We start from the raw sequence: 27653 nt of genomic DNA, 5'->3' as shown, positions 1-27653 counted from the left end.
GGTCTCATGGTGATATGGCGCTGGAAACACCCGGATGTTTGTCAATATTCCGGCCATTCAGACTCTTTCCGCGCTATGTCTCAGATTGACCTGACGTTTGCCGTGGAGGACACTCTTCCCATTGTATCTGCAGTGCCTTATCTGCCCAGCTGGGTCTCAGACCACGCTCCTCTCTGTGGACCTCCTCCTCCCAGGCTCAGGCCCTACTATTTGTTGTTTGAATTCCTACTGTCTGGAGGATGAGGTAGTGCAGGGGGAATGTAAAAAGGCCATTGCTGGTTACTGGAGGGGCAACCTGGGCACAGTGGATCTATCCACAGAATGAGAAGTATTTAAAATTGCACAGAGGGGTACCTTTTATGTCATGTACTACTACAGAGGGAGCCACTGCCTCTTCCTTAGAGACCTTCCATAGCATTATCTATAGAAGCCGGGTCCCAGCTCATCCTGGCACATGCATATTAGCTACCTCTCTTTCATTATTTTGCTCCATTGTCTCAAAGATTTCTAAACACTGCTGGTTGACCTCTCCCAATGACCCTCTCTGCTTTAATCCCAATCTGCAGGAACTGTACTCCCTACCCGATCCCAACCGCTGGTACTCTAAGGGGGTTAAATACCTATGTTATTTATATGATGCACAGTGCTTTAGAGCTTTCTATCAACTACGCATTGACTTTGATCTACCACACTCCTACCTGTTCTATTAGTATCAGCTCCGACATGTTGTTTGTGCCCAGTTTGGTTCCTTGGAGGACCCTACAATTAAACCCCCATTGGAGGAACTGCTGAGGCACCCTGACCCCACTAAACTTGTCTCTACTTACTATGCTGCCCTAATCACTGATTTTAATCCTAGATTCCGTAGGGCTCAGGCTAAGTGGACCTCTATGGACATTTCCCTCACAGATGATGACTGGTTCGAATTTAGTGATACGTACAAAACCTCAGTTATCTCATTTAGGGACCAAATGGCCAATAAATCATAAATTCTGCCAGGGTATGTAAACTTATGAGCACAACTGTATACAGTTTTACTAACACATGTCAAAGTTGTAAAGCTGTGTTCAGGTGTTAGGATATGTTTTATTACCTTGCATCATAAAGGGCCATCTAAAAGTTGTATCTTTAAACTTTGAAATTGGTTCGATGTGCAGGTCTCACACACCATTTCCTGTTTCATGAACCTGCACTAAAAATGCAATGTAATTCATTTGATGTGCCAGGTACTCCAGGTCTACATGTCTCATGATGCCTCATTGAATCCTAGTAGTGACAGACCTGTTGATTCCTTCTGTTTCATTCTGTCAAGCTAAACATGCTAATGGGGGACTGCTGTCAGTCAAATCGTATGTACTGGATGCATCAGTAACCGCACATCATTAGTGCATCCCATAAAATAGAAGGCTGTGTATGTGTCAGCGCAAAAACTTGCAGTACAGCAGAGAGCAAATACCCCCCCCCCCCCCCCACCCCCTCTGGAACCATGCTCTTGCAGCGAAGGTCTCGTTCACAGGGGGCATACTAAAGCCTAGTACACACTAGGGTTGAATGAAAAAAAACAAAAACTGACGGCTCAGATCTGAGCCACTGTGCTAACAATCTGATGCTAGTACAGCTATCTCCCCTGCTGAGCTGTTGTGCTCAGACAGGTTGACGCCCCCCCCCCCCCCCCCCCCCCCTGCCACAACACTCTGGTCAGCACTCTCAGCCATTGGCTGTGAATGGTGATTAGGAGTCGGTCGGCTGCTGTTTTTCCAGCATGTTCGTCTGACAAAAGCTGGCCGAACTTCTGTCAGACTGGCTGCCATACACACGGGCTGAATGTCGGCTGTTTTTTTTTTTTGTTTTTTTTAACCAGCTCATGTGTACTAAGCTTAAAGTGGTTGTAAACCCTCCCCCACAACTTTGTCCCATGTAAATCAGCATAAAAATCCCTAATGAACACTGCTTTTAGATATCTCCTTACTTGCTTAGTATTGTTGTAATCCTTGTTGTTCTGTAGAATGAAGTCACTGAGCATGCCCAGATCTCCCCTGATTTAAGGCACAATCTCTGTCTTATCTATCTGTTATCAGGACTTCCTACGGCACAACACTGAACTCTGCTAATCACTCAGCTTCCTCCTACACACCATGTGACCATGTGACATGACATACAGTCTAAACTTAGCCAATACTGCAGTCTTATCAGCTGAAGCTGATAAGTCTGACAAAGGTAAATATTAGACTTCAGCACAAGTAAATACTATGAAATAAACAAGTAAGCTATGAACAGGAAAGCGGGGTTGCCATAGAAACGTTGGATTGAGAAGGAGGCTTGGTTAACAGTACAGGAAGTGCTCAATGTAAGGACGGAAATACACTCCACTGTGGACTCAGAAAACAATACTTACGATGGTGCTGCCTAACCCCTGGAAACAATTTTTTTTTAAAGTTTCTTTAAACAGTAAGTAATATGCGATTTGGGCTGGATTACGGTGGCTATAGTCTGATAATGACTTATTATAATGGACTAAATGAAAAGAAGCATCAGAGTGGGAGAGTTTACCTCCTCTTTAAAGGGTACACCCGTGGAGGGCTGTCTTTACCCGTGCGGGGATGCACAGGTGTTCTGTGCAGGCAGTCACATTGATGTCAGTTGGAACACAGCCGCTGTTCCCAATTGTCACTGTGGGGCTGGAAGAAGAACAATGCAGGAGTCTGGTAGGCTCTTACATTTTGCTAACAAGAATGCAAAGCAACATGCTAACTAAGCATCATAAGGTACTATATTAAAAATTTTAAATTTTATATTAGAGGTGCACCGAATGGAAATTTTTGGTACTGAAAATGCAGGATACACTTGGCCAAAAACCGAAAATGACAGTTTAAAAAAAAAAAATTATATTTTTATACAAAATTGTATTACAGGTGCATCTCAAAAATGTTTAATATTATCAAGTTAATTTATTTCAGTAATTCAATTCAAAAAGTAACATATATATATATATATATATATATATATATATATATATATATATATATATATAGATTATAATATAATATAATCTATTTCAAGCATTTCATTTTGATGATTATGGCTTACAGCTAGTGAAAACCCAAAATTCAGTATCTCCGAAAATTTGAATATTGCATAAGATCAATAAAAAAAAAAAGGATTTTTAATGAAGAAATGTTGGCTTACTGAAAAGTATGTCCATGTACAGTACAGTATGCACTCAATACTTGGTCAGGGCTCCTTTTGCATTACTGCATCAATGCAGAGTGGCATGGAGGCGATCAGCCTGTGGCACTCATGAGGTGTTATGGAAGTCCTGGTTGCTTTTATAGCAGCCTTCAGCCCATCTGTATTGTTAGGTCTGGGGTCTCATCTTCCTCTTGAAAATACCCTGCAGATTCTCTAAGGGGTTTAGGTTAGGCAAGTTTGCTGGCCAATCAAGCACAGTGATACCTTGATCATTAAACCAGGTATTGGTACTTTTGGCAGTGTGGACAGGTACCAAGTCATGCTGGAAAATTAAATCGGCATTTCCATAATGCTGGTCAGCAGAGGGAAGCATGACGTGCGCTAACATTTCCTGGTAGAGGACTATGCTTACTTTGGACTTGATAAAACACAATGAACCAACAGCAGCAGATTCAATGGCTCCCCAAATCATCACTGACTGTGGAAACTTCACACTGGACCTCATGCAACTTGGATTCTGTACCTCTCCACTTTTCCTCCAGACTCTGGGACCTTGATTTCCAAATGAAATGCAAAATTTTGCAGTCTATGATGATTTAGGGAGCCATGTCATTTGCTGGTGTTGGTCCACTGTGTTTTATCAAACCCAAAGTCATTGCAGCCCTCTACCAGGAAATAGAGCACTTCATGCTTCTCTCTGCTGATCAGCTTTTATGGAGATGCTGATTTCATTTTCCAGCAGGATTTGTCACCTGCCCAAACTGCCAAAAGTACCAGTACATGGTTTAATGATCATGGTATCCTTGTGCTTGATTGGCCAGCAAACTCATCTGACCTAAACCCAAAAGAGAATCTGTGGAGTATTATCAAGAGGAAGATGAGAGACAACAGACCTAACAGTGAAGACAAGCTGAAGGTTGCTATCAAAGCAACTTGGGCTTACATAGTTACATAGTAGGTGAGGTTGAAAAAAGACAGTCCATCAAGTCCAACCTATGTATGTGATTATATATCAGTATTACATTATATATCCCTGTATGTTGCTGTAATTCAGGTCCTTATCTAATAGTTTTTTGAAACTATCGATGCTCCCCGCTGAGACCACCACCTGTGGAAGGGAATTCCACATCCTTGCCGCTCTTACAGTAAAGAACCCTCTACATAGTTTAAGGTTACACCTCTTTTCTTCTAATTTTATTGAGTGGCCATGTGTCTTATTAAACTCCCTTCCGTGAAAGTTTTATCCCTATTGTGCTATTGTGGGGTCACCATTACGGTATTTATAAATTGAAATCATATCCCCTCTCAAGTGTCTCTTCTCCAGAGAGAATAAATTCAGTGCTCGCAACCTTTCCTCATAACTGATATCCTCCAGACCCTTTATTGGCTTAGTTGCCCTTCTTTGTACACTCTGCTTTTTCAGTACAACCCCCCCCCCCCCCCCCGGTGTATAGATTGCATTCATATTTTTGCCACCCAAATGCATTATTTTAAATTTTTCTACATTAAACCTCCATGTGCCATGTAGTTGCCCACCCCTTTAATTAATTTAAGCATGGTTGAGGTTCCTTGCAATGAGGTGAGAGTATTGAAATTTGCTCCCTTCCACAGCCTGGAGGATAAGACAACTCCAGCATACCCTGTGACCAGCCAGACGACCTCAGAAAAAAAAAATTATAAAGAGAAATAAAAAAACAGTTATGAAGGGGGAGTGTACAGTATAGCACCCACATCAGGCAAAGGAACGACTATTCTACCTAGCAGTCACCATTCTGTATTCTGCTCATTCTGTATGTGGTCATTCTGCAGAGACCAAGCAAGGGTATTAGCAACACAGTGGGAGAGTGCTCCAGTTTTAGTAGAGCTCTCCCACTGTGTTGCTAATACCCTTGTTTGGTCTCTGCAGAATGACCACATACAGAATGAGCAGAATACAGAATGGTGGCTGCTAGGTAGAATAGTTGTTCCTTTGCCTGATGTGGGTGCTATATTGTACACTCCCCCTTCCATAACTGTTTTTTATTTCTCTTTATCATTTTTTTTTTCTGAGGTCTTCTGGCTGGTCACAGGGTATGCTGGAAGTGTCTTATCCTCCAGGCTGTGGAAGGGAGCAAATTTCAATACTGCACAGAATGGTGATAGTGTTATGGCATCCATGCAGCTCAGTGCAGTAATGTACAATTTGTAAGCCCTGTCCTGGAAATCTTAAGCTTTTCCTTATAAGCAAATTATTTTTCTTGTGGTTAAAAGCACAAATACATCTCTCTTGTATAATGCCAGGAAAGCGTCCTTGTATATCTCCAAGTACCGTATATACTCGAGTATAAGCCGAGATTTTCAGCCTCTTTTTTGAGGCTGAAAGTGCCCCCCTCGGCTTATACTCGAGTCATCGCTGTCTGCCTGCTCGATCAGCGTGTCGAGCAGACAGACAGCGGCCATTCTATTCTAATTCAAAAGCCGCGCCTCCGGCTCCGCCTTCGCCTGTGATAGGCGGAACACTGAATTTCCCAGCAGCCTGTGTTCCGCCTATCACGGACATCCGCTCATCCTCGTACTACGGACGAGGATGAAAGGATGGCCGTGATAGGCGGAACACAGACTGCTGGGAAATTGTGTTCCGCCTATCACAGACAGGGAGGCGCGGCATTTGAACAGGAAAATGGGCGCCGACGAAGAGCGGTGATCCTGGGACGGGACCGGACGGAGGCTCGGCTCGGCTCGGCTCGGCTCGGGACGGGACGGGACCAGACGGAGTCTCGGGACGGGACGGGACCGGACCGGACGGAGGCTCGGCTCGGGACGGCTCGGGACCGGACGGATGCTCGGGACCGGACGGAGGCTGGGGACACAGGTAGGCTGGACACACAAGGCCTCACACACACACACACACACACACACACACACACACACACACACACACACACACACACACACACACACACACACACACACACACACACACACATGGATGGACACACACACATGGATGGACACACACACAGGGATGGATGGATGGACGGACACACACACAGGGATGGATGGATGGACGGACACACACACAGGGATGGATGGATGGATGGACACACACACACACACAGGGATGGATGGATGGATGGATGGATGGACACACACACAGGGATGGATGGATGGATGGACACACACACAGGGATGGACAGGCATATCTCACCCTCGGCTTATACACGAGTCAATAGGTTTCCCAGTTATTTGGGGGGTAAATTGGGGGCCTCGGCTTATACTCGGGTCGGCCTATACTCGAGTATATACGGTAACACAGATTCTAGTATCACGTTGAGGTTAGCAGAATCCTCCCTAGGATAGGCAGCTCCCTTTATTTATACTGTAAACATGAATGACAAAGGAAGGTGTTGGCTTCAGAATCAGCCAATCAGACACTTGTATTATTCCAAAAGAACCAATCACACACGTATATATTCTAATAGAAATCCAGTAGTGATGTGTGCAGATGGCCGCGTGCAGAGCCATGCGGCAAGCGTCCTGTGAGACACAAAGGATCTCACAATTTGAACACTTACTTGAACACGATTGTGTGCACACTCCCACTGCTACCAATGACTCTATCATGGCTCAGTGGGCCATAATTTTTGTATGGTTGTGCTATGGTTCCCATGTACGCAGACCTGCTTACTAGGAGCATTAATCCAGTCGCCATGAAGTGGCCAAGATCTTGGTGAGGCATGAACGAACATCCTTAAAAGAGCAAACAGAGCTGCCATGTTCACGGGAAGGTTTCCGTGGTCAGTGGTCTTCCACCAACGTCTGTATGTGTGAATACGCTTGCATGAGCGTATTACAGCAAAACTGACACGGGAACATCTGACAACATAAATGAATAAAAATTTTCACAACAGCCCATACCAATGGTAGGAAGTATGTTGATTTACACTGGTTATCACGTAACCTGAAAGAGGTCCAGTAGTGGAGTTTCCTAGGGGAGAACACGGGAGATAAGGTAAGTATTTTTATTCCTAAAACTGCTGCACATTTTTATTTAAATAATACTGAAGTTATTCTTAAAATGTACTCACTATTTTTTTTCAGACGAAATGTTAGCTGCACTTTGGCACTGTTATATATAAAATCATATCAACCAAACACTTTTTGAAAAAATGCATTATACAAACAAGATCAAGGCTGCAGTTTTGTTAAAAAATAAATGTGATGTTTTGTTCCACAAGGACAGCCAAGTGTTTCAATGCTGTGTGTGGATAGATGTTCTACATGTTTGTTGGAGCAAAACAATGGATTCTGAAAAAAAAACATGTCTGCATTAGTCATTAAAAATTCCATTTTGAAAATTACAATGTACAGTATAACACTTAAATCTGCTCTTCCATAAACAATTTGAAGGACTAAATATTAAAGCACTTAATAATTTTTACTGTATGAATGGAAATAAATTCATGGCTGCAGACTGTTGACCTATGCTGTAGGAAACCAATTTCACAGCTGTTTTTGGTGACCCTCAACAGGTTAATTTATAGTTAAAATAATTTTCACCTGCTTTTAACTCTGAACGCGTCGTCATGAAGTTTGCATGTTAAATCTGAAATTGCAGTCCATTGAGTGACAAGTACATAACTAACCCAGTTCTTTGTAAGAATCATGCAGAGCACATAGTAGTTTGTCCTAGGTGAAAAGGGCGACCGTTATGCTAATCGTCTCCTGAACATTATTCACTGACGTGAAAAAATAATGCAGAATGTAAAGTTAGAGAACCTCATTTACATACCCTTTTGAGATGGACCTCATTTACATACCTTTTTTAAGATGAAGCCAAAAGATCTACAAGACATCAGCAACGGCAGCCCCTGAATGTATTTTATTTTACCCTTTAAAGGTCATTGCCAGCTTATGAAATATACACTCAATCTATTGACATTCAGCTATGAAAAAAGTAGAAATAGACAATTTTTAAATTCGACATACGGTATAACCTTCAAGTTTTGATTCTATTTCTAGAAACTTTCTAAATCTTTCATTATTCATGTGTATAGCCTCAAGACTAGAGTTCAGCTTAACCGCTTCAACCCCGGAAGATTTTACCCCCTTTCTGACCAGAGCACTTTTTGCGATTCCGCACTGTCGCTTTAACTGACAATTGCACGGTCGTATGACCTGGCTCCCAAACAAAATTGACGTCCTTTTTTTTACTACAAATGGAGATTTCTTTTGGTGGTATTTGATCACCTCTGTGGTTTTTATTTTTTGCTCTATAAACAAGAAATGGCGACAATTTTGAAAATAAAAAAACGCATTATATTTTATTAGGGGTGCACCGAATGGGTTTTTTGGTGCCGAAACCGATACCGAAATTGAAAAATACACTAGGCCGAAAACCGAAACCGATACCAAAACAGCACCGATACCGAAAATGACTGTTTTTAAAAAATATTTTCATACAGCAGATGGTCAGAGACTGCAGGCATGGTACAGGAGATGGTCAGAGACTGCAGGCATGGTGCAGGAGATGGTCAGAGACTGCAGGAATGGTGCAGGAGATGGTCAGAGCCTGCAGGCATGGTACAGGAGATGGTCAGAGATTGCAGACATAATACAGGAGATGGTCAGAGACTGCAGGCATGGTACAGGAGATGGTCAGAGACTGCAGGCATGGTACAGGAGATGATCAGAGACTGCAGGCATGGTACAGGAGATGGTCAGACACTGCAGGCATGGTACAGAAGATGGTCAGAGACTGCAGGCATGGTACAGGAGATGGTCAGAGACTGCAGGCATGGTACAGGAGATGGTCAGAGACTGCAGGCATGGTACAGGAGATCAAAGCAGCCTCACCAGTTCCCCTCAGATGCAGCCTGCCTGATAAAAATACATGCACAGTGTTTTCCATGTATTCCAATGGCTGTAGTTCACACCATGCAGTCAGTTTCCGGTGCGGAAACTGACTGCATGGTGTGAACTAGAGCCATTGGAAGACATGGAAAACACTGTGCATGCATTTTGTGCAAAAAAAAAAAAAAAAAAAAAGCACATGGAACTGCATCTGGCGTGAACTGGCCCCAAGCAAGCTACCTGGTTCCGTTCCAACAGACTTCTATTGGGAATGCTCATATCGTTACCTCTACTAGCAATAACTTAACCCTTCCCCATTCTATCACATGGAGATAAAAACCTAGCTGGGTCAAAATCAAGATTATTATTATTTTTTATGATATGGTCAATAAAGGGAGTACAGCCTTTGTCCTGTGACCTGGTGTTATATAGCATGGCTACATTCACACAAGTGGCCAGAGGTGGCAAACAAATGACTTTTGGATGCAGCAGCACTGTGGGCACAAAAAACGTGTGATTTAGCTGCGGACAAAACTCTGCGATGCTTGCCCTGGGCACACTCTTTCCCCCTCATGCAGCTTGCCAGTGTCTAAATGCAGCCTTACCCATGCCCGGATCAGAGCGGTGATCTCCGTGTGTCACGGAGCTGTGCATTGAATTGCCCGGGCGGCTGCAGTAACAATGTCCCGCCTCCTGTAATCACGTCACACTGATTCAATGTCCCGCCATTGGATCAGTGTACCGTCTGTCACAGGAGGTGGGACATTGTTACTGCAGCCGCCCAGGCAATTCAATGCACAGCTCCGTGACATACGGAGATCACCGCACTGTCGGGCGGGACGAAAGGAGGACAGAGGACTGGGGACGGACAAGGAAAACACCCGTGCAATGGGCGGCACCAGGGGGCGGAGCCCCGCACAGCCCCACCCCCATTTTCGGCCCCATTATCGGCAAGATTTTCCTTTCGGCATTTTGCCGAAAACACCATTTTCGGCCGATATGTTTCGGCGGCCGAAATTTCGGTGCATCCCTATATTTTATTGTTTGCTATAATACATTTCCCCCAAAAATATATATATATATATATATATATATATAAAAATAAAAATAAATACATTTTCCCCTCGGTTTAGACCGATACGTATTCTTCTACATATGTTTGGTAAAAAAATAAAAAAAAATCGTAATAAGCGGTTATTGATTGGTTTGCGCAAAAGTTATTGCGTCTACAATATAGGGGTTCGTTTTGTGGCATTTTTATTTAATTTTTTTTTTTTTTTACTGGTAATGGCGGCGATCAGCAATTTTTATCATGACTGGACACATTGGACAATTTTTACACATTTTTGGGACCATTGTAATTTTTACAGAAATCAGTGCTATAAAATTGCACTGATTACTGTAAAAATGACACTGGCAGTGAAGGGGTTAACCACTAGCTGACTAGGAAGGGCTTAAGTGTGTCCTAGGGAATGATTGTAACTGTCGGGGAACGTGGCTACGAGTGACACGTCACTGATCACAGGGAGCTGTGTTCAGTGACCGTGTCACTAGGCAGAATGGGGAGATGGTTGTTTACATTAGCATCTCCCCGTTCTTCCTCTCTGTGAGTCGATCACGGGTATCCCTGTGGACATCGAGTCCGCAGGGCGAGCGATCCTACTCGCAGAGCTCGTGGCGGGTGCGATGATGGCACGGTGGCAAATTCAAAGGGACGTACAGGTGCGCCCATTTGCGCAGCCACGCCATTCTGTCAACGTAAATGTACAGGCAACGGTCGGCAAGTGGTTAAAGACCTGAGATCTGTTGGATCTCAGGTTATAGAGATCATATAGGCATACATAGGAGGAATCAATCAGCCAGGGACTGTATGTTCACACATTCATCCGATATCCGAATCCTCCAACTGCTGCAGTATGCTTCGTGGGACCCTTGTCAGGGTAAGATCACTCGTGGAGCATATTATGAAAGGTAGAAAGAAGACTTCATGGTGCAGTACTAAAATCAAGGTTGGAGAGTTGCCTTTGGAGGAGAGGATTCGGATATCGGATGAATGTGTGAACACATCGTCCCTGGCTGATTGATCCATCCTGTGCATGCCTATATGATCTCTATAACCTGAGATCCAACAAATCTGGTAAGCGGCCCTTTGGCTGTTGTCTGGCTGCCCTTTTTGCGGGGTGAATGGAGCAATCGCTACACCTTCTGAAGAGTCCAATTTCAACGGATTATGCAGATTGATATCTGTTATGGACTATTAACTATATTGTGGCACTATTTGTGTTTGTTTTTTTGTTTTTTTTGTTCCTACACCTATGTGGTTTTTATACATTTATTTATATTATTTTGGTTGCGTATCTAAATTTGTAACACATGGATCTATACATGTATAAAAAGACATGTGCGTGGGCGGTGGCCGCAATGTTGCGGTACGGGAACCCAGCTGTGTAGCATTAAGGCTTCACACCGGATCCATGTTGCGCATGTGCGAGGCACTGCTGTGCTCTCCTACTGGCCTGGCGACAGGGGAAGGAGGAGGAGGGAGCCGAGCTGTGAATTAATTCACCACAACCAGGACTCTCAGAAGTGGGAACAGGATACCTGTCAAAGGGGTGGGGGAGACACATGAGTGGAAGTTGCACTTTTGTGTGGAACGCCGATTGTGTGGAATCTGTGTTTCACCTATGTGTTACCCAGGAAACTACTTGCCATAGAATTACTCTGCCAACAGAAATTTTTTATTACAGCTAACCTTTAACTGCAAAGTGAGTGCCCTAAGCTGACATATCCCACCTTAAAGGGTAAGTTCACCTTTACAGAAAAAAGTCTGTAAGGTGAACTTACACTGGACCGACACCCCTCCCCCCGACCCGACACCCCTCCCCCCCCCCGACCCGACACCCCTCCCCCCCGACCCGACACCCCCCCCCCCCCCCCGACCCGACACCCCTCCCCCCATCCCGTCCTGTCCAATCTCGCCTCGCTTTAGTGGAGTACTGCAATTCCCCCGCTGTCAGACCCTGGACACTGCTTCACTGGTCTGAAGATTTGAAATCCTTTTCTGGATTTCTCTCCTCCAGCACTGACAGGACAGGCTATACAGAGTCTGGTCAGCGCCATCCATGTGACAGTGCTGACCAATTAGAGTGCCTCCTATCTGTACACGCTGAGAGGTACAGATAGGTGTTTAAGCTGCGGGGCTTACATATCCCCGGACCCGAGAAGCGGCGTCCCGGTGTCTGACAGCAGGGGATCACGGGACTCCGGTACAGCGGGACCACGGGGAATGAGGAGGGGGGGTCCAAAGTAATTTCATATTACAGATTTTCTGTAAAGGTGAACTTACACTTTATTGTTACCTACCTACGTCTTTAATACACTGCTGGACCCCACTAAAGAAAAACTCAAACTGCCAGATCTGAGACCTGCTCGGTTTTTTCCCATTTCCCATAATGCAGATTCTGTTGCTTAAAGACTTTATTGCCAGGCCTGAATGTTGTCAAGTGAAGGGACATGCTTTGCTTTATGCAATTGTTTAGAAAATCATCATTTGTATAGATCTTTGGGAGGCCTAAAGAATAAAATGTGGACTTCACTAGCTGTGGTCTATTTTATAACGTCAGCATTACTTCAGGTTGTCTGCCGCCAACATTATGTATTTCCCCTTAACATCATTTAACTCTTTGTTGATTTCACAAAAGAAAAGGTTTGATTATTGCTATTTACATTTTATTAAACATTTTTACATCAGATGTCTTACCAAGACCGAATACGTGTTTGGGTTATGTTCTTTTTTTCTACTGAAATAGAGCTCTCTCTAGGTTTTTTGTCCTATTCCATAAACAATTGAAGGAGAACAGTGCTAAGTGCAGCAACTGATAGTAACCAATCAGAATTTACTTTACTGAAGCTATATTTGTACTGTGCTATTATTTATATTTATATATTTGTGCTAAAACCTTTACTTAGCACTGTGTCCTTTGCACTGCTGAATAGGTTCTCTTGTTAAGTTGTTATGAACTTTTGTTTCAGATGGTAACAATTTTCTCATGTATTGTTTTACCTTGATCAAACAACTATTTAACAATGATTTTCTTGTTCTACTGCTTTAGATGGCATGATTTAAGTCATCTAACCAGTGTTCTTCATCTCTAATTGATATAATTGTTTTGGGTGTATTTAGCCCTTAGTATCTCAGAAGCAGGTCAAATGAAGCTGCTCTTTAAAGGATAATTCCAAATTGTGCAAAACATTAATAAATGCACCCATTTTTCGAAAACCGTCCATTTATTTATTTTGCATTTGAGCCTGCACAGTATTAAAACTGCGATCAGTGGATTGTGGGTGCAATGCTCTGTCTCCTGCAGATTCTTCCTCCAGCACCTGGTTCATACAGAGGTACTGATCTTAAGCTATGGCTCTAAAGAAGGTATACGTGGACAACATTTGCAATGATGTCACCACACTTGTCCTCCTTTGAGCTCCATTGCTATGGTGGCAGATGGGTCTTTTGGGGCTTTTTTCAGTTACAGATTTCTGTGAATGAACGACACAGCTGTGCATAGCTCCGCCTAGACAAGCCAAATTAAAATTTGACAGGATCCAGCAAGAACTACTCCACAATCCTGTGTTGGGTGGGGGTTGTTTTGCTTGCTTACTATTTTTCATGTTGCACCCTAAATATGGGTATGACATAAAACATGATCTGAAGGGTTGAGTTTCTTTTTAAAGTAAAGAATGAAATCTGATAAGTCCTCTTTAAATGACCCATCCAGATGCTTTTTTATGGAGACTGTGCAGTGGTTTTCATTTGAAGTAAGACATTGTTTTATCCCTCAGAAGTTTGGGATATTTTTCATTCGTTATGTGCCAATGTCACGTGGAACACAAATTATTCTATCATTTATGTATCACTCACAGTTTAACACGTCGCAATATAATATTCACTCTCAGGCATGTGCTAAAAAAGAAATAACACCTTTTTAATCATGTCAGAGTTTCATTCAAGTATCTGCAATCATCAAATGAATAGAGGCGATTAAGCACCTGTCTCAGTGCTGTATTACTTTCCTCAATCTAATTAAAGTAATAAAAAAAAAAATAGCTTTTGCTCAAAAAATCTCAAGCTATTAAGAAAGACTATCAGAATGTATTAAAATAACGCTGCAAGATAATTTATTATCTAGCCTGCTGGCTCTAATTTTCATTTTTTTTTTTGCATTTCCAGGGCCAGCCACCTACAGTCCATTGAAGTAATTTGCCTCAGAGACCGGACTTTGCAAGGGGAGAGGGATATAAAGCATAGTATCAGCTTTGAAATTAAACTGCCCCGAGTGACACAGAATGAAGGTAGACTTATTTCATCCAAGACATTTTAATTAAAATTATTATCATCATGCTAGAGAAGAATGTAAGTTCACCTTGTGAATATGTATCACTTAAAGAATGCCTTTTATCAAAATTATAAGTGATCTTCATGCATGGGGGCAACTAGTTATAAAAGGTGTAGAAAGTCTTGGTTATATGGAGAAACTGACTGAGCTATCTTTGTTCTCTTTAAAAAAAAAAAAAGGCATTTAAACCTTTTATGAACCTGGGTATTTCAATTTACTGATGAAAAATTGAGGATTCCGAACTTACCTTCAGCGTAAACCACACATCAGTCATCAGTAGATCAAGGCATATAAGCTGATGAATTTATGTGGAAGTCTTGGTTTTCCCTGTAAGTGTCAAGCTTTCCTCAACCTCCTATAGAGCCTGATATTGCACAGTGAAGCTACCAGTTACGTTAAGGGACTAAAGAACTGAGAAAGAGGGCTACGTTGTGTAGCGGCACCGGTGGGTGGTACAATGCGTTTTTACAGTGTGTCGCACTGTATTTATTTTTTGTCTGTTACAATATGACATTTTTACACTGCAGCACATTGCAGTGAGATGCGCTGTGTAAACATGCAGCATGTCTCAATGTGGCATCAAGGCAAGAGCAGGGCTCATGGAAGACGGCTGCTTTCTATGTGCTCTTGCATTGATCTCTGCAGATCAGCGCAACTCAACAGAGATAGAGTGAACACGCCCAGAGTGTTTGTGAGTGGACAGGGCTTAGCTAAACGTTTTCATATAAAGCCTTGCATATAACTTCATCTGCCTGTATTTCTAAATTTGCTGATCATTTTGAAATTACATAGTTACTGGCAGTAACCTCTATTAATGCATTTTTGCCTGGGTTTTTGCGATTTCTTTAAAGATTCAATTTTAGTATATTTAATAAAAAAAACAAAATTTAAGATGGGTAGTAATAGAAAAGCATATGCACATGCCTGGCGATCCAGCATTGTTCCATAGGAATCTACCACTTTATCCCAGCACACCTGGTTTCAATCTGCCTTCCTCTGATATCATCAGGGGGTACTGGCTGTTTTGCCGTGTGGTGCAGCGGCCCCATGATGACGTGCAAGCTTCATCAGGAGGGTGGCTGCAAAAACCAGTAGACCTCCATCCCCCCTGATGGCACTGCTTGTCTGTTGTAGATTACCCCGTGGACCTCTGCAACTCATGACATGGGTATCCCAGAAGGCTGTGGGCATTGTACGTATCGTTCTGACCTAGGCCAGAAGGTAGTGCAGGGAGGGATAACTCTAAAAAGGCATTTTTCCCCATAAGAAAAATGTAAAATTATCCAATTTTGTTAAGAGATTGATATAAAGTTGATGGAATATAAAGTTAAATTTTAAGGACACGTTTGTAATTTATTATTGTACCTACACGTCTTTTAATATAATTAATTTTAATATAATTGTAATATAATTATAATTTTTTACATTTCCATTTCATTTACACTTTTTATATTTAAGAATAGATCAGCAAGTATGATTAGGATGCCCAGAGTAAAAATTATTGAAATATGCTCAAGTTAAACTTATAGAGCAGTGATGGCGAACCTTGGCGCCCCAAATGTTTTGGGACGACATTTCCCATGATGCTCATGCACTCTGCAGTGTAGTTGAGAATCATGGGAAATGTAGTTCCAAAACATCTGGGGTGCCAAGGTTCGCCATCACTGTTATAAAGGGTCTGTTGGCTCCAATCTGCTCAAGAGTAGTGTGCACTAAAGGAGGAGTATGTGCATTGATAGAGAAACAATAAACCAATACCATTGACATGTAAAAAGCCCAGTCTATAAGCATTAAAGCAGCTTGCTATGTGGGCACCAAAGCTCCCTGTGTCCATTAGAGATGAGAGCCATGACCCAGCCCCGCCCCCTCTATCCTGATTGGCTGAATGATTTTCATTGACAGAAGTGGGAGCCAATCGCACTGCGCTGCTGTCTCAGCCAATGAGGAGGAGAGTCCCAGGCAGCTTAGACATTCCTGCAGCATTGCTGGCTAAAGATGGGCTCAGGTAAGTATTAAGGGGGATGCTGCACACAGAAGGTATTTTATCTTTATGCATTAAGATAAAAAAAAACTTTTGCCTTTACAGTCTCCAAGTACATTTATTAAACAAATATGGCCACCTTATACACAAATAGAATGACAGACTCTAATGTCCAGTATAGCTATGATTTTTCTTTCCTTTAAGGGAGACTAGAATAACAGATAAGTACTTATTGTGCACAGGTATAATGCATTAGGAAAGAGGCCCATGCATACTGATTGGTTTCCTAATGGATTTCTTGGATTCAAGTCAGTAAGCTGCAGATGCTATGTAGCAAATACTAAAAATGTAATAAAGTCAGAAATTTTACTCGGAGTTCCACGTAACCTGCAGCACTGCAGTGCAAAATCTGGTGCCGCTGTACATGGTAGACAATCGACTTATAATAACTTTAGCATATTCAATTGTGCGTTGAAAAAAAAAAACTGAATGATGATTGGTTTCTATGCAAAGCTGCGCCAAATTTTGCACACTCCAGCTTTAGTAAATTAACCCCACTGTGTTTCTTACTAAAATGGAAAACAACAGAGAAGGCGCTTAACCCAAGTTGAATAATAATTGTCCCAATTCGTGTGGATATAATAAACACATATTGGGCCAAATACAAATAAAACGGTTAAGAACAACAAGGTAAATTACATTCTATAAATCATGGTTGGTAAGTATCTATTTCTGAGACTTTAGTTGATGTTACTTATTTTACCTTTTTTGTAATTTTAGCTTGCCCAAAAGCCGTTGGCTGGGAGAAAAACCAGAAAGGTGGAATGGGCCCCAGAATGGTGGATCTTAGTGAGTGCATGGATCCCAAGAGGTAAATCCAAGAAAGCTGCATAGTTAGGTTAAAAAAGACAAGGTTCAATCTAGTTCACCTTGAAAAATAAATTGAAAGCTTCATATACAGAACCCAACGGCCAGAGTTGATCTAGAAGAGGGAAAAAAATCCTTAAAACGGCCAAATCTGCTACATCTGGGGAAAAATTCCTGCCTAATCAGTTAGGACAATCTGATATTCCATGGATCAACATTCTCACTGGTGTTATTACTTGTTAATATCCATATTATCATTTATAGTCCTTTTCTGTGCACTTAGGAATGCATGCCTCTTTTTTTCTTTAAACAATCAATAGAGCTGGCTAGCTCTCGAAGAAGTCTAATAAAAAGGAGGCAGAGACAGGGAAGGATAGGCAGGCAGGGAGGAAGAGGGCTCTCCCTGGGAGGAAAAAGAGGGCCCAGCAGGCTACTCAGATTGAGTAAGCACATTCAGATAATGTCAGTGTAGACAAAATACTGCCAGGGTATCCAAGTAGACCTGAAGCTCTCCTCTGTATTTTGTACAGTAGCGGTAAGGTCTTCAACGTCCCTGATCTTGTTGACCTTTGGGAACCAAAGAGATTTAGTGGGTGAGCACGTTTGTTTCCTCCATAGCAGAATACAAGCCTTCACTGTCTTCAAAAGATGAATGGTCAAATAAGATTTGTATTTTTTAATTAGTCTTTCTGAAAGACTGATGTGAGCTGTTTGATGCCCATCGCATCCTTCCAGAAGGGTTTTACTTTGGGACACTGCCAGAACATCTGAAACATGGTTCCCTTCAGCATCTCCTGAAGTCAGTAGAGGCCTGCACTGAAACATATTGGCGGGTGGCCGACACATTATGTTTTTTTTTAACATTGGACATGAGTCACATTGGTTTTACTTTTAGCCTTTTAAACGTATTGCTAATGGGAATTTATTTTGCAGTGTGTTTGCATATAGTTGATTTGAAACATTCCCAGTATGTGTAAACATTTGTAAACATTTGCGGTATGTGCTTATTGTTTACAACTTAAATTAAATGAATGCATGTTATAGTCACTGCTACCCAGATGTCCTTTTATTTAGACAGACATAATAAGCCTCACATTGTTTTAGATTACCAGGTTCATCAGATCTAATTGGGGCAACTATAAACTGTACCATAAACTTTTATCTTCTAATAGGTCTTGAAATTTCCACACTTTTAACTGGTCCAGCAGGGCCATTATATCAGTCAATTTTAGGGTATATGAAATCGCCTATAATTACTACAGTCCCAGAACTTGCAGCCCTTTCTGGCTGTGTAAGAATCTGAGTCTCTGCCTCTTCATTAACACTGGATACAACAAATGCCAATAATTAACTTAACAAATCGCTCACATCAGCATGTTTGTTTTTTATTAGACTCTATATATTTGAGTATGTTTATACAACGCCAATTCCAAAAAAGTTAGGGTGCCATGTAAATCTACATAATAACAGAATGCAATGATTTGCAAATCTCGTAAAACCATATTTTATTCATAATGGAAAATAGAAAACATCAAATGAGAAAATGTACCATTTTCAGAGAAAAAAAATAAGGTAATTTTGAAATTTATGGCAGCAACACGTCTCAAAGCACGTTGGCACAGGACCATGTTCTTTATGTAGATTTTTACACAGCTTCCCAACTTTTTGGGATTTAGGGTTGTAATATATACACTATTGTGCAAAAGTTTTTTAGGCCATTTTCAGAAATGCAGCCCCCAAACTTGCAAGGACCCTCAACCATGCTTCACTGTTGCCTGCAGACAGTAATTATTGCACCGTTGTCCAGCCCTTCGTAAACAAACTGCCTCCTGCTATAGCCAAATATTTAAAATTTTGACGCCTCATTCCAGAGCACCTGCTGCCATTTTTCTGCACCCCAGTTTCGATGTTTTCATATATTGCCCTATTTCCACATTAGAGATATGGGGATTTGGCCTCAATTCTTCCATGAAGACCACTTCTGGTCAGATTTCTCTAGACAGTAGATGGGTGGACCTGGGTCCCACTGATTACTACTAGTCCTTTGTTGATGGCACTGCTGGACATCTTCCAATGTCAAAGGGATATAAGCATGATGTGTCTTTCATCTGCTGCATTAAGTTGCCTTGACTGACCACTGTGTCTACGATCCACAATGTTGCCCATTTCTTTGTGCTTCTTCAAAAGAGCTTGAGCAGCACATGAAGCCCCAGTTGTCTTTGAACTCTTTTCCTGGGAGAGGCCTTACTGATGCAGTATAACTACCTTGTATCTTGTTGCTGTGTTGAATCTTGCCATGGTGTATGACCTGTGACTTTAAATTGTCTTCTGCAAACAAACCTTAACTGAGTGTTAATGTATGGTGAAATAATGCTGTGGAATATGTTTTCCCTTTCTCTCTTATTATGCTGTTCTGAATGATACCAGATTGTATCTGACCTTGCTATCTTGAACAAAAAATGTTTGATTTAAAAAAAAAAAAAAAAAAACATATGAAATTGATGGTCATTAGCAGGCGCTTGGTATAATTGGTGAATTTGCATAAAAACATAGCATAACGCATTACATGTGATACATGATTAATTGTAGGTAATTTAATCTAATTTACAAAACAGGAGCATAGAAGCATTCATTTATATACACATAACATCACATCATATCGCGCTGTGGTAACCAATAGTATAAGCCAATAGTACTTATTGTAATAATCAATGAAAAAAGTATATGTATTGTATATATGGGCCACAGTAGAGGTAGAGCTATATATTGAAGATAAGTGGCATCTAATAGGCTTTATGCATTTTGTGGACACTTTCCACTCCTCAGGAGAAGACGTAGAGCATATCTATTGGTTGCGTAAATAGCAGTGCTGAAAATCAAGGTTTGGGAAGCAAGCCTATCCACAGATACACCCCAGGGAAAAGAAGGAATCTCCAATAGTAATCAACAATGATGCAAGGAAATTGCTCCAAGTATAAAATGTAGTGTGCATAGATGAGAAGAGACTAGAGTGTCACACTCTAGTCTCCTTCTCATCTATGCACACTCTGGGTGATTTATATTTTGCTTGTTAATGATTTATCTGATGTACGTAGCTAGTATTAAGGGGGCTTCTACTGTATGGGGAATTGTATCATAAATAGAATTACACTATATAGTACTATTCTTGTATTTTATGGTATGTGTTTGAGCCCCTGCAACGGTAGTTTTCTGGGTTGGTGAGGACCAGTGATTAGCAGCTGTTATATACAAAACCTAAGGCTTGCATATTAGAGGCATCTGGTGAGTTTGACTCCCTGGGGGAGTGTGGTGCACATGGTTGAATACGGATATCTTTATTCTCTGGTGGAAGGCACTCTTGGATAACAACTATAGATTACCTTTAACACCTCGGATATTTTAAACTGTCCCGAACACCCTGAATGCTTTTAATGCTTTGAACTGTTCTACCTTAACCGTCTGCTACATAATAACTTATAATTAGGGTGTTTGCCACTGGTTTATAATATTACCATATTATTAATTTAATTATTAGCGCTGTTTTAGTATTTATAACATTCAGTGTTTGGACTGTTTTTATATTTATACTACCTGTTGACACAGCCATTAATGTCTAAACTGCTGGCAACAAAAGTGAGTACACCCCTAAGTGAAACTGTCCAAATTGGGCCAAAGCGTCAATATTTTGTGGGGCCACCATTATTTTCCAGCACTGCCTTAACCCTCTTGGGCATGGAGTTCACCAGAGCTTCACAGGTCACCACTGGAGTCCTCTTCCACTCCTCCATGACAACATCACGGAGCTGGTGGATGTTAGAGACCTTGTGCTCCTCCATCTTCTGTTTGAGGATGCCCCACAGATGCTCATTAGCGTTTAGGTCTGGAGACATGCTTGGCCAATCCATCACCTTTACCCTCAGCTTCTTTAGTAAGGCAGTTGTCTTCTTGGAGATGTGTTTGGGTTCGTTATTGTGTTAGAATACTGCCCTGAGGCCCAGTCTCCAAAGGGATGGGATCATGCTCTGCTTCAGTATGTCACAGTACATGTTGGCATTCATCGTTCCCTCAATGAACTATAGCTCCTTAGTGCCGGCAGTACTCATGCAGCCCCAGACCATGACAATTTCACCAGCATGCTTGACTGTAGGCAAGACACATTTGTCTTTGTACTCCTCATCTGGTTGCCACCACAAATGCGTGACAATCTGAACCAATCATCAGACCACAGGACATGATTCCAGTAATCCATGTCCTTAGTCTGCTTGTCTTCAGCAATCCGTTTGCAGGCTTTCTTGTGCATCATCTTTAGAAGAGGCTCCCATCTGAGACAACAGCCATGCAGACCAATTTGATACACTGTGCGGTGTATGATCTGAGTGCTGACAGGCTGTCCCCCCCCCCCCCCCCCCCCACCACTTAAACCTCTGCAGCAATGCTGGTTGCACTCATACGTCTATTTCCCAAAGACAACCCCTGGATATAATGCTGAGCATGTGCACTCAACTTCTTTGGTCGACCATGTTGAGGCCTGTTCTGAGTGAATCCTGTCCTGTCAAATGGCTCTATGGTCTTGGCCACCGTGCTGCAGCTCAGTTTCAGGGTCTTGGCAATCTTCCTATAACCTAGGCCAGTGATGGCGAACCTTGGCACCCCAGATGTTTTGGAACTACAGTTCCCATGATGCTCAGCTACTCTGGAGTGCCAAGGTTCGCCATCACTAACCTAGGCCATCTTTATGTAGAGCGATCATTTTATTTTTTTTTTTAGATCCTCCTCTTTGCCATGAAGTGCCATGTTGAACTTCCAGTGACCAGTATGAGATCGTGAGCGTGAAAACACCAAATTTAAACACACCTGCTCCCCCTTCACACCTGAGACCCTGTAACACTAACGAGTCACATGACACCAGGAGTGAGAAAATGGCTAATTGGGCCCAATTTGGACATTTTCACTTAGGGTGTACTCGCTTTTGTTGCCAGAGGTTTAGACATTAATGGCTGTTTGAGTTATTTTGAGGTGACAGCAAATTGACACTGTTATACAAGCTGTACACTCACTACTTTACATTGTACCAAAGTGTCAATTCTTCAGCGTTTTCAGTGTTGTCACATGAAAAGATATAATAAAATATTTACAGAAATGTGAGGGGTGTACTCACTTTTGTGAGATACTGTATATGTATGTGTATACATATACATACATATGACACACACACACACACACACACACACACACACACACACACACACACGTGTGTGTTATATCTATATCTCTATAAATAAATAAAAATATATATAAATATATATATCAGGCATAAGTAAACATCAAACAAGGGCCCATTCACACCACCCAACCACATCAGCAGACCAAACATTGCATCTTTGCAGCATTTCCAGGAGCACATTTCAACACGTTATTCTGGTGTGTTGGGGTGCCATTAAGAATGAATGGCACCCCATTGCACCAGTGCACATTGCTGTGCAATGTGGTAGCACGCACAATGCTTTGTGTTGTGAATGAGCCCTAAAAGTTGGATCTACAGGTTATGCATTTAGGATCTGTATGCAAGTCTTTACAGGTTAAGTTATATTTGACAGCATGGTAAAGGGTAAACTTTTTTCCAGGAAGTGTCCCTACCCACAATTACTGTAATAGAAACCTGGACTTGGTCCCCAGTGTTTTTCGAGCGCTCCCTGTTGCCAGTTAATAAGTACATTTAAACATCATCCATTGATTAGTTGTCAGAAAAACTTATTTTTATGTATGTTTGCGTTCTCTAGATGGGTATGGAAGAATATAGTGAAAATAAGCCATTCTAATATTTCCCTGAAATACTGTAATCGTCTACAGGTTAGCAGAATCTTCCGTGGATCTGAATCTAAAGTTGATGCGTTGGCGACTAGTACCTACTTTGGACCTGGAGAAAGTCATCTCCTCCAAGTGCTTATTACTGGGAGCAGGCACATTGGGTTGTAATGTGGCCCGCACATTAATGGTGAGTGGCAGCCATTAAATATCAGACAAGCTTTTATCTTGGTTTAGTTTACATTATTGAAGATTATTGGTTCTAGGTTTCCCAAAATTAGATCAGTCATGGACTTATTATTATACAGGATTTATATAACGCCAATAGTTTGCTCAGTGCTTTACAATACAAAGGAAGACCATACACCAACAATACAATTCAATACAAGAGGGTTATAATGGCCCTTGTCCTGCAAGCTTACAATCTAAAACATGGACTTCATGTCTTCTACAATATTCAAATATTTTTGTAGTTTTATTAGCTGATATTACTCATTTTTTGCCTGCCTTCTGAAAATATAATCTTTGCCGACTACTTTAATCTATAACTATAGGCAAAACATTTTTTATTTTTGGATAGCGTAAGGGAGGGTTATAACCTCTGTTGTGTTTTTTTTTTTGCCATCTGTGTCCCATTGGGGAAATTACCTTTTACATCCTGACCCATAGCCAAACAGGAAGTGATAGGGAATCCCGGCAAATTAAGGAATCTTTTGGGGGGACAACCCCCAGGTCACCAGTGTCCCCATTGGAAGATTTCTCCTCTATTACTTTTCTAGGCACAACCCAAAATTTGGGATTCTCTTACTTACACTTTTAATGGTAAACAGGAAAAGGAGAGCAATACAACTTTGAGAGATGTTCTAATCCATCCACACCAGGGGTAGACAACCTGGGGCCCTCCAGCTGTTGTGGAACTAAATTTCCCATGAAGCATGTCTTTTACCGTATTTGCCGGTGTATAAGACGACCCGGCATATAAGACGACCCCCTAACTGTACAGGTTTTAAAAATGTTTTGCCCGTACTCACCGTTTAAGACGACCCCCATTCCGAGGCTTCCGACGCTTCATATCCCTCTTCTTCGTTCTTGCTGGAGCCATTTCCTTCTTCCTTCTTACGGTGCTGGAGCCAATCACGGCGAGCAATGTATTCTATTAATGAATACAAAGCCTGCTGGGATTGGCGGAGGCTGTAATATCATCAGCCCGCGCCTCTCTCACTCTCAAAGCCAATCGGAGCAGGCTACTGTGTGTAGCCTGCTCGGATTGGCAGAGATTGCTACTCCAATCCGAGCAGGCTCTGTATTCATTTGAATACATCGCTCACTGGGATTGGCTCAGTGGTACATACTGTATGTAGCCGAAGCTACATACAGTATTACCAGACATCCAGAAGGCATCCCAGCAGCTGACCCGGCGTATAAGATGACCCCTGCTTTTTGCCCAGTTTTTTTAAGTGTAAAAGGTCGTCTTATACGCCGGAAAATACGGTAGTTATACTTTAAATTCACCTTAAATGCGTGGCAATTCCCAAGTACTGTTCCAGCAGTGTGTGTCATACCTTGAACTGGTAATGGCCAAATAGCCTGAAACAGTTGTATCCAATGGCTGTCATTTTAAGCTCTGTTTGTCTTCAGATTCAAATTCAGCAGTTATGAATAACTAGTTACTGAAAGTAAATAAAAAACAGTGCTCGACTCTGACTAATGCTTCATGGAAAGGGGAAAGGAAAGATTTTTTAGATGAAATAGTAACTACAATAACTGCTCAACACACTGGTAATCAAATACTCAAATACATTTTATATTTAATGTGTGTGTCTATATATCTCTATATCTGTGTGTGTGTGTGTGTGTGTGTGTGTGTGTGTGTATACAGTGGTGTGAAAAAGTGTTTGCCCCCTTCCTCATTTCCTGTTCCTTTGCATGTTTGTCACACTTAAGTGTTTCGAAACATCAAACCAATTTAAACAATAGTCAAGGACAACACAAGTAAACACAAAATGCAATTTGTAAATGAAGGTGTTTATTATTAAAGGTGAAAAAAAAATCCAAACCATCATGGCCCTGTGTGAAAAAGTGATTGCCCCCTAAACCTAATAACTGGTTGGGCCACCCTTAGCAGCAACAACTGCAACCAAGCGTTTGCGATAACGTGCAATGAGGCTTTTACAGCGCCCTGGAGGAATTTTGGCCCACTCATCTTTACAGAATTGTCCTAATTCAGTTACATTAGAGGGTTTTCGAGCATGAACGGCCTTTTTAAGGTCATACCACAACATCTCAATAGGATTCAGGTCAGGACTTTGGCTAGGCCACTCCAAAGTCTTCATTTTGTTTTTCTTCAGCCATTCGGTGGTGGACTTGCTGGTGTGTTTAGGATCATTGTCCTGCTGCAGAACCCAAGTTCGTTTCAGCTTGAGTACACAAACAGATGGTCGGACATTCTCCTTCAGGATCTCTTGGTAGACAGCAGAATTCATAGTTCCTTTTATCACGGCAAGTCTTCCAGGTCCTGAAGCAACAAAACAGCCCCAGACCATCACACTACCACCACCATATTTTACTGTTGGTATAATGTTATTTTTATGAAATGCAGTGTTCCTTCTACGCCAGATATACTTGGACACACACCTTCCAAAGAGTTCCACTTTTGTCTCATCGGTCCACAGAATGTTGTCCCAAAAGTCTTGGGGATCATCAAGATGTGTTGTGGAGAAATTGAGACGAGCTTTGATGTTCTTTTTGCTCAGCAGTGGTTTTCTCCTTGGAACTCTGCCATGCAGGCCATTTTTGCCCAGTCTTTTCCTGATGGTGGAGGCATGGACGCTGACCTTAACTGAGGCCTGCAGTTCCTTGGACGTTGTTGTGGGGTCTTTTGTGACCTCTTGGATGAGTCGTCGCTGTGCTCTTGGGGTAATTTTGGGCGGCCGGCCACTCCTGGGAAGGTTCAGCACTGTTCCATGTCTTCGCCATTTGTGGATAATGGCTCTCACTGTGGTTCGCTGGATTCCCAAAGCTTTGGAAATGGCTTTATAACCCTTTCCAGACTGATAGATCTCAATTACTTTCTTTCTCAATTGTTCCTGAATTTCTTTGGGTCTCGGCAATAATCAGGCCTGGGTGTGGCTAGAGAAATTGAACTCAGGTGTGGACAACCACAGTTATAGTATGTTTTAACAAGGGGGGCAATCACTTTTTCACACAGGGCCATGATGGTTTGGATTTTTTTTCACCTTTAATAATAAACACCTTCATTTACAAATTGCATTTTGTGTTTACTTGTGTTGTCCTTGACTATTGTTTAAATTGGTTTGATGTTCCGAAACACTTAAGTGTGACAAACATGCAAAGGAACAGGAAATGAGGAAGGGGGCAAACACTTTTTCACACCACTGTATGTGTGTGTATATATATATATATATATATATATATATATATATATATGTATATATATATATGATAAAAATAAATACATAATAGAATAAATCAGTGGATGAATAAAACAAAATTGTGTAGCATTACAAATAAATCAATAAAATTTGGTCATGGGTTCTCTATACAGAGGCATCTATGGTGGTAGACTATGGTTCAATGCTGCCAGGTTGCCAGTGGGGGGGAGCTCCAGGGATATGCAAAGAAACACAGAGAAAACCAGCTCAGAGATTAAAGTGCATTTTTACATAACAAATATCAACATTTTTTATACTGCGCTATGATCTCTGCACTGGTTTTCTTTTTTTTTTTTATATATTAATAATTAGTCGCTTAGCTCCTGGCACTACAGGGCATAACAAATGAAAATTTAGTGCCACCCTTCTTTGTGGAAAAAAATGTGATTCCCAAGGTTCGGACTGAAATTTAAGTCTGCAAATTAGATTTTTAACCCCTGTGTGTGGCGGCTACTCCTCACTTGCATATAATAACTAAACCTGTCTGAAACATGCAAAAAAAACTAAAGAAATAAAACTCCATGGTGCAGTTGCATTGATTTGGTGGAGAATGCGGGCACAGACACATAATATGCCAAGTGGTTTGCAATCCAGACTAATTTATATACCAGTTTGTCCCTCAAAGTTAAAGTAGATAAGTGCATAAATAAGATTACTGCTTATGTGTACAAATGTCAGTCTCTCCTTGTTTTTTAAACCATGTTCTACTTTTTTAATAAATTAATGAATGTTTCAAAGCAATGATGTTTTGTTTCTGCTTTTTTCTTTTTTAAGGGATGGGGTGTTAGACATATAACGTTTGTGGATAATGCCAAGATCTCCTACTCAAACCCTGTAAGACAACCACTGTATGAGTTTGAAGACTGTCTTGGAGGTGGAAAATCAAAAGCTTTGGCAGCAGCAGAAAAACTTCAGAAGATTTTTCCTGGTGTGGTAAGGAGAAGTTGTTGAGGGATTTATTCACTTGGTTGCATTTCACAGATGCTACAATTGGAGTATAATTGATTTAAGAAACCATGAAAACATATACCAAAAATATTGTGTGCCATATCTTATATAGTGGTATTTTCAACTAAGTAGTACCCTTGGACAATACAAATCACGAATGAGTAAATGCCACTGCAGAGCATATCT

General features: G+C 41.5%; 1 protein-coding gene across 7 annotated transcripts in view; it reads left to right on the top strand.

Moving 5' to 3' along the window:
• The window catches only part of ATG7 (autophagy related 7), a 423049-nt gene that overhangs the window by 59595 nt on the left and 335801 nt on the right, over window positions 1-27653 (top strand). For all 7 annotated transcript variants that reach the window (XM_077452132.1, XM_077452129.1, XM_077452130.1 and 4 more), the window contains exons 9-12: window positions 14249-14370; window positions 17176-17266; window positions 23113-23257; window positions 27294-27452. In XM_077452132.1, the coding sequence (XP_077308258.1) occupies window positions 14249-14370; window positions 17176-17266; window positions 23113-23257; window positions 27294-27452 (517 nt within the window). The remainder of the gene's footprint in view (window positions 1-14248; window positions 14371-17175; window positions 17267-23112; window positions 23258-27293; window positions 27453-27653) is intronic.

The sequence above is a fragment of the Lithobates pipiens genome, unplaced genomic scaffold (assembly GCF_037356315.1).
Source record: "Lithobates pipiens isolate NorthernLeopardFrog02 unplaced genomic scaffold, aLitPip1_a1.2 Scaffold_23, whole genome shotgun sequence".
NCBI lineage: Eukaryota > Metazoa > Chordata > Amphibia > Anura > Ranidae > Lithobates > Lithobates pipiens.
Note: the sequence above shows the minus strand (reverse complement) of the source record. Positions and strands in the feature narration are given on the sequence as shown.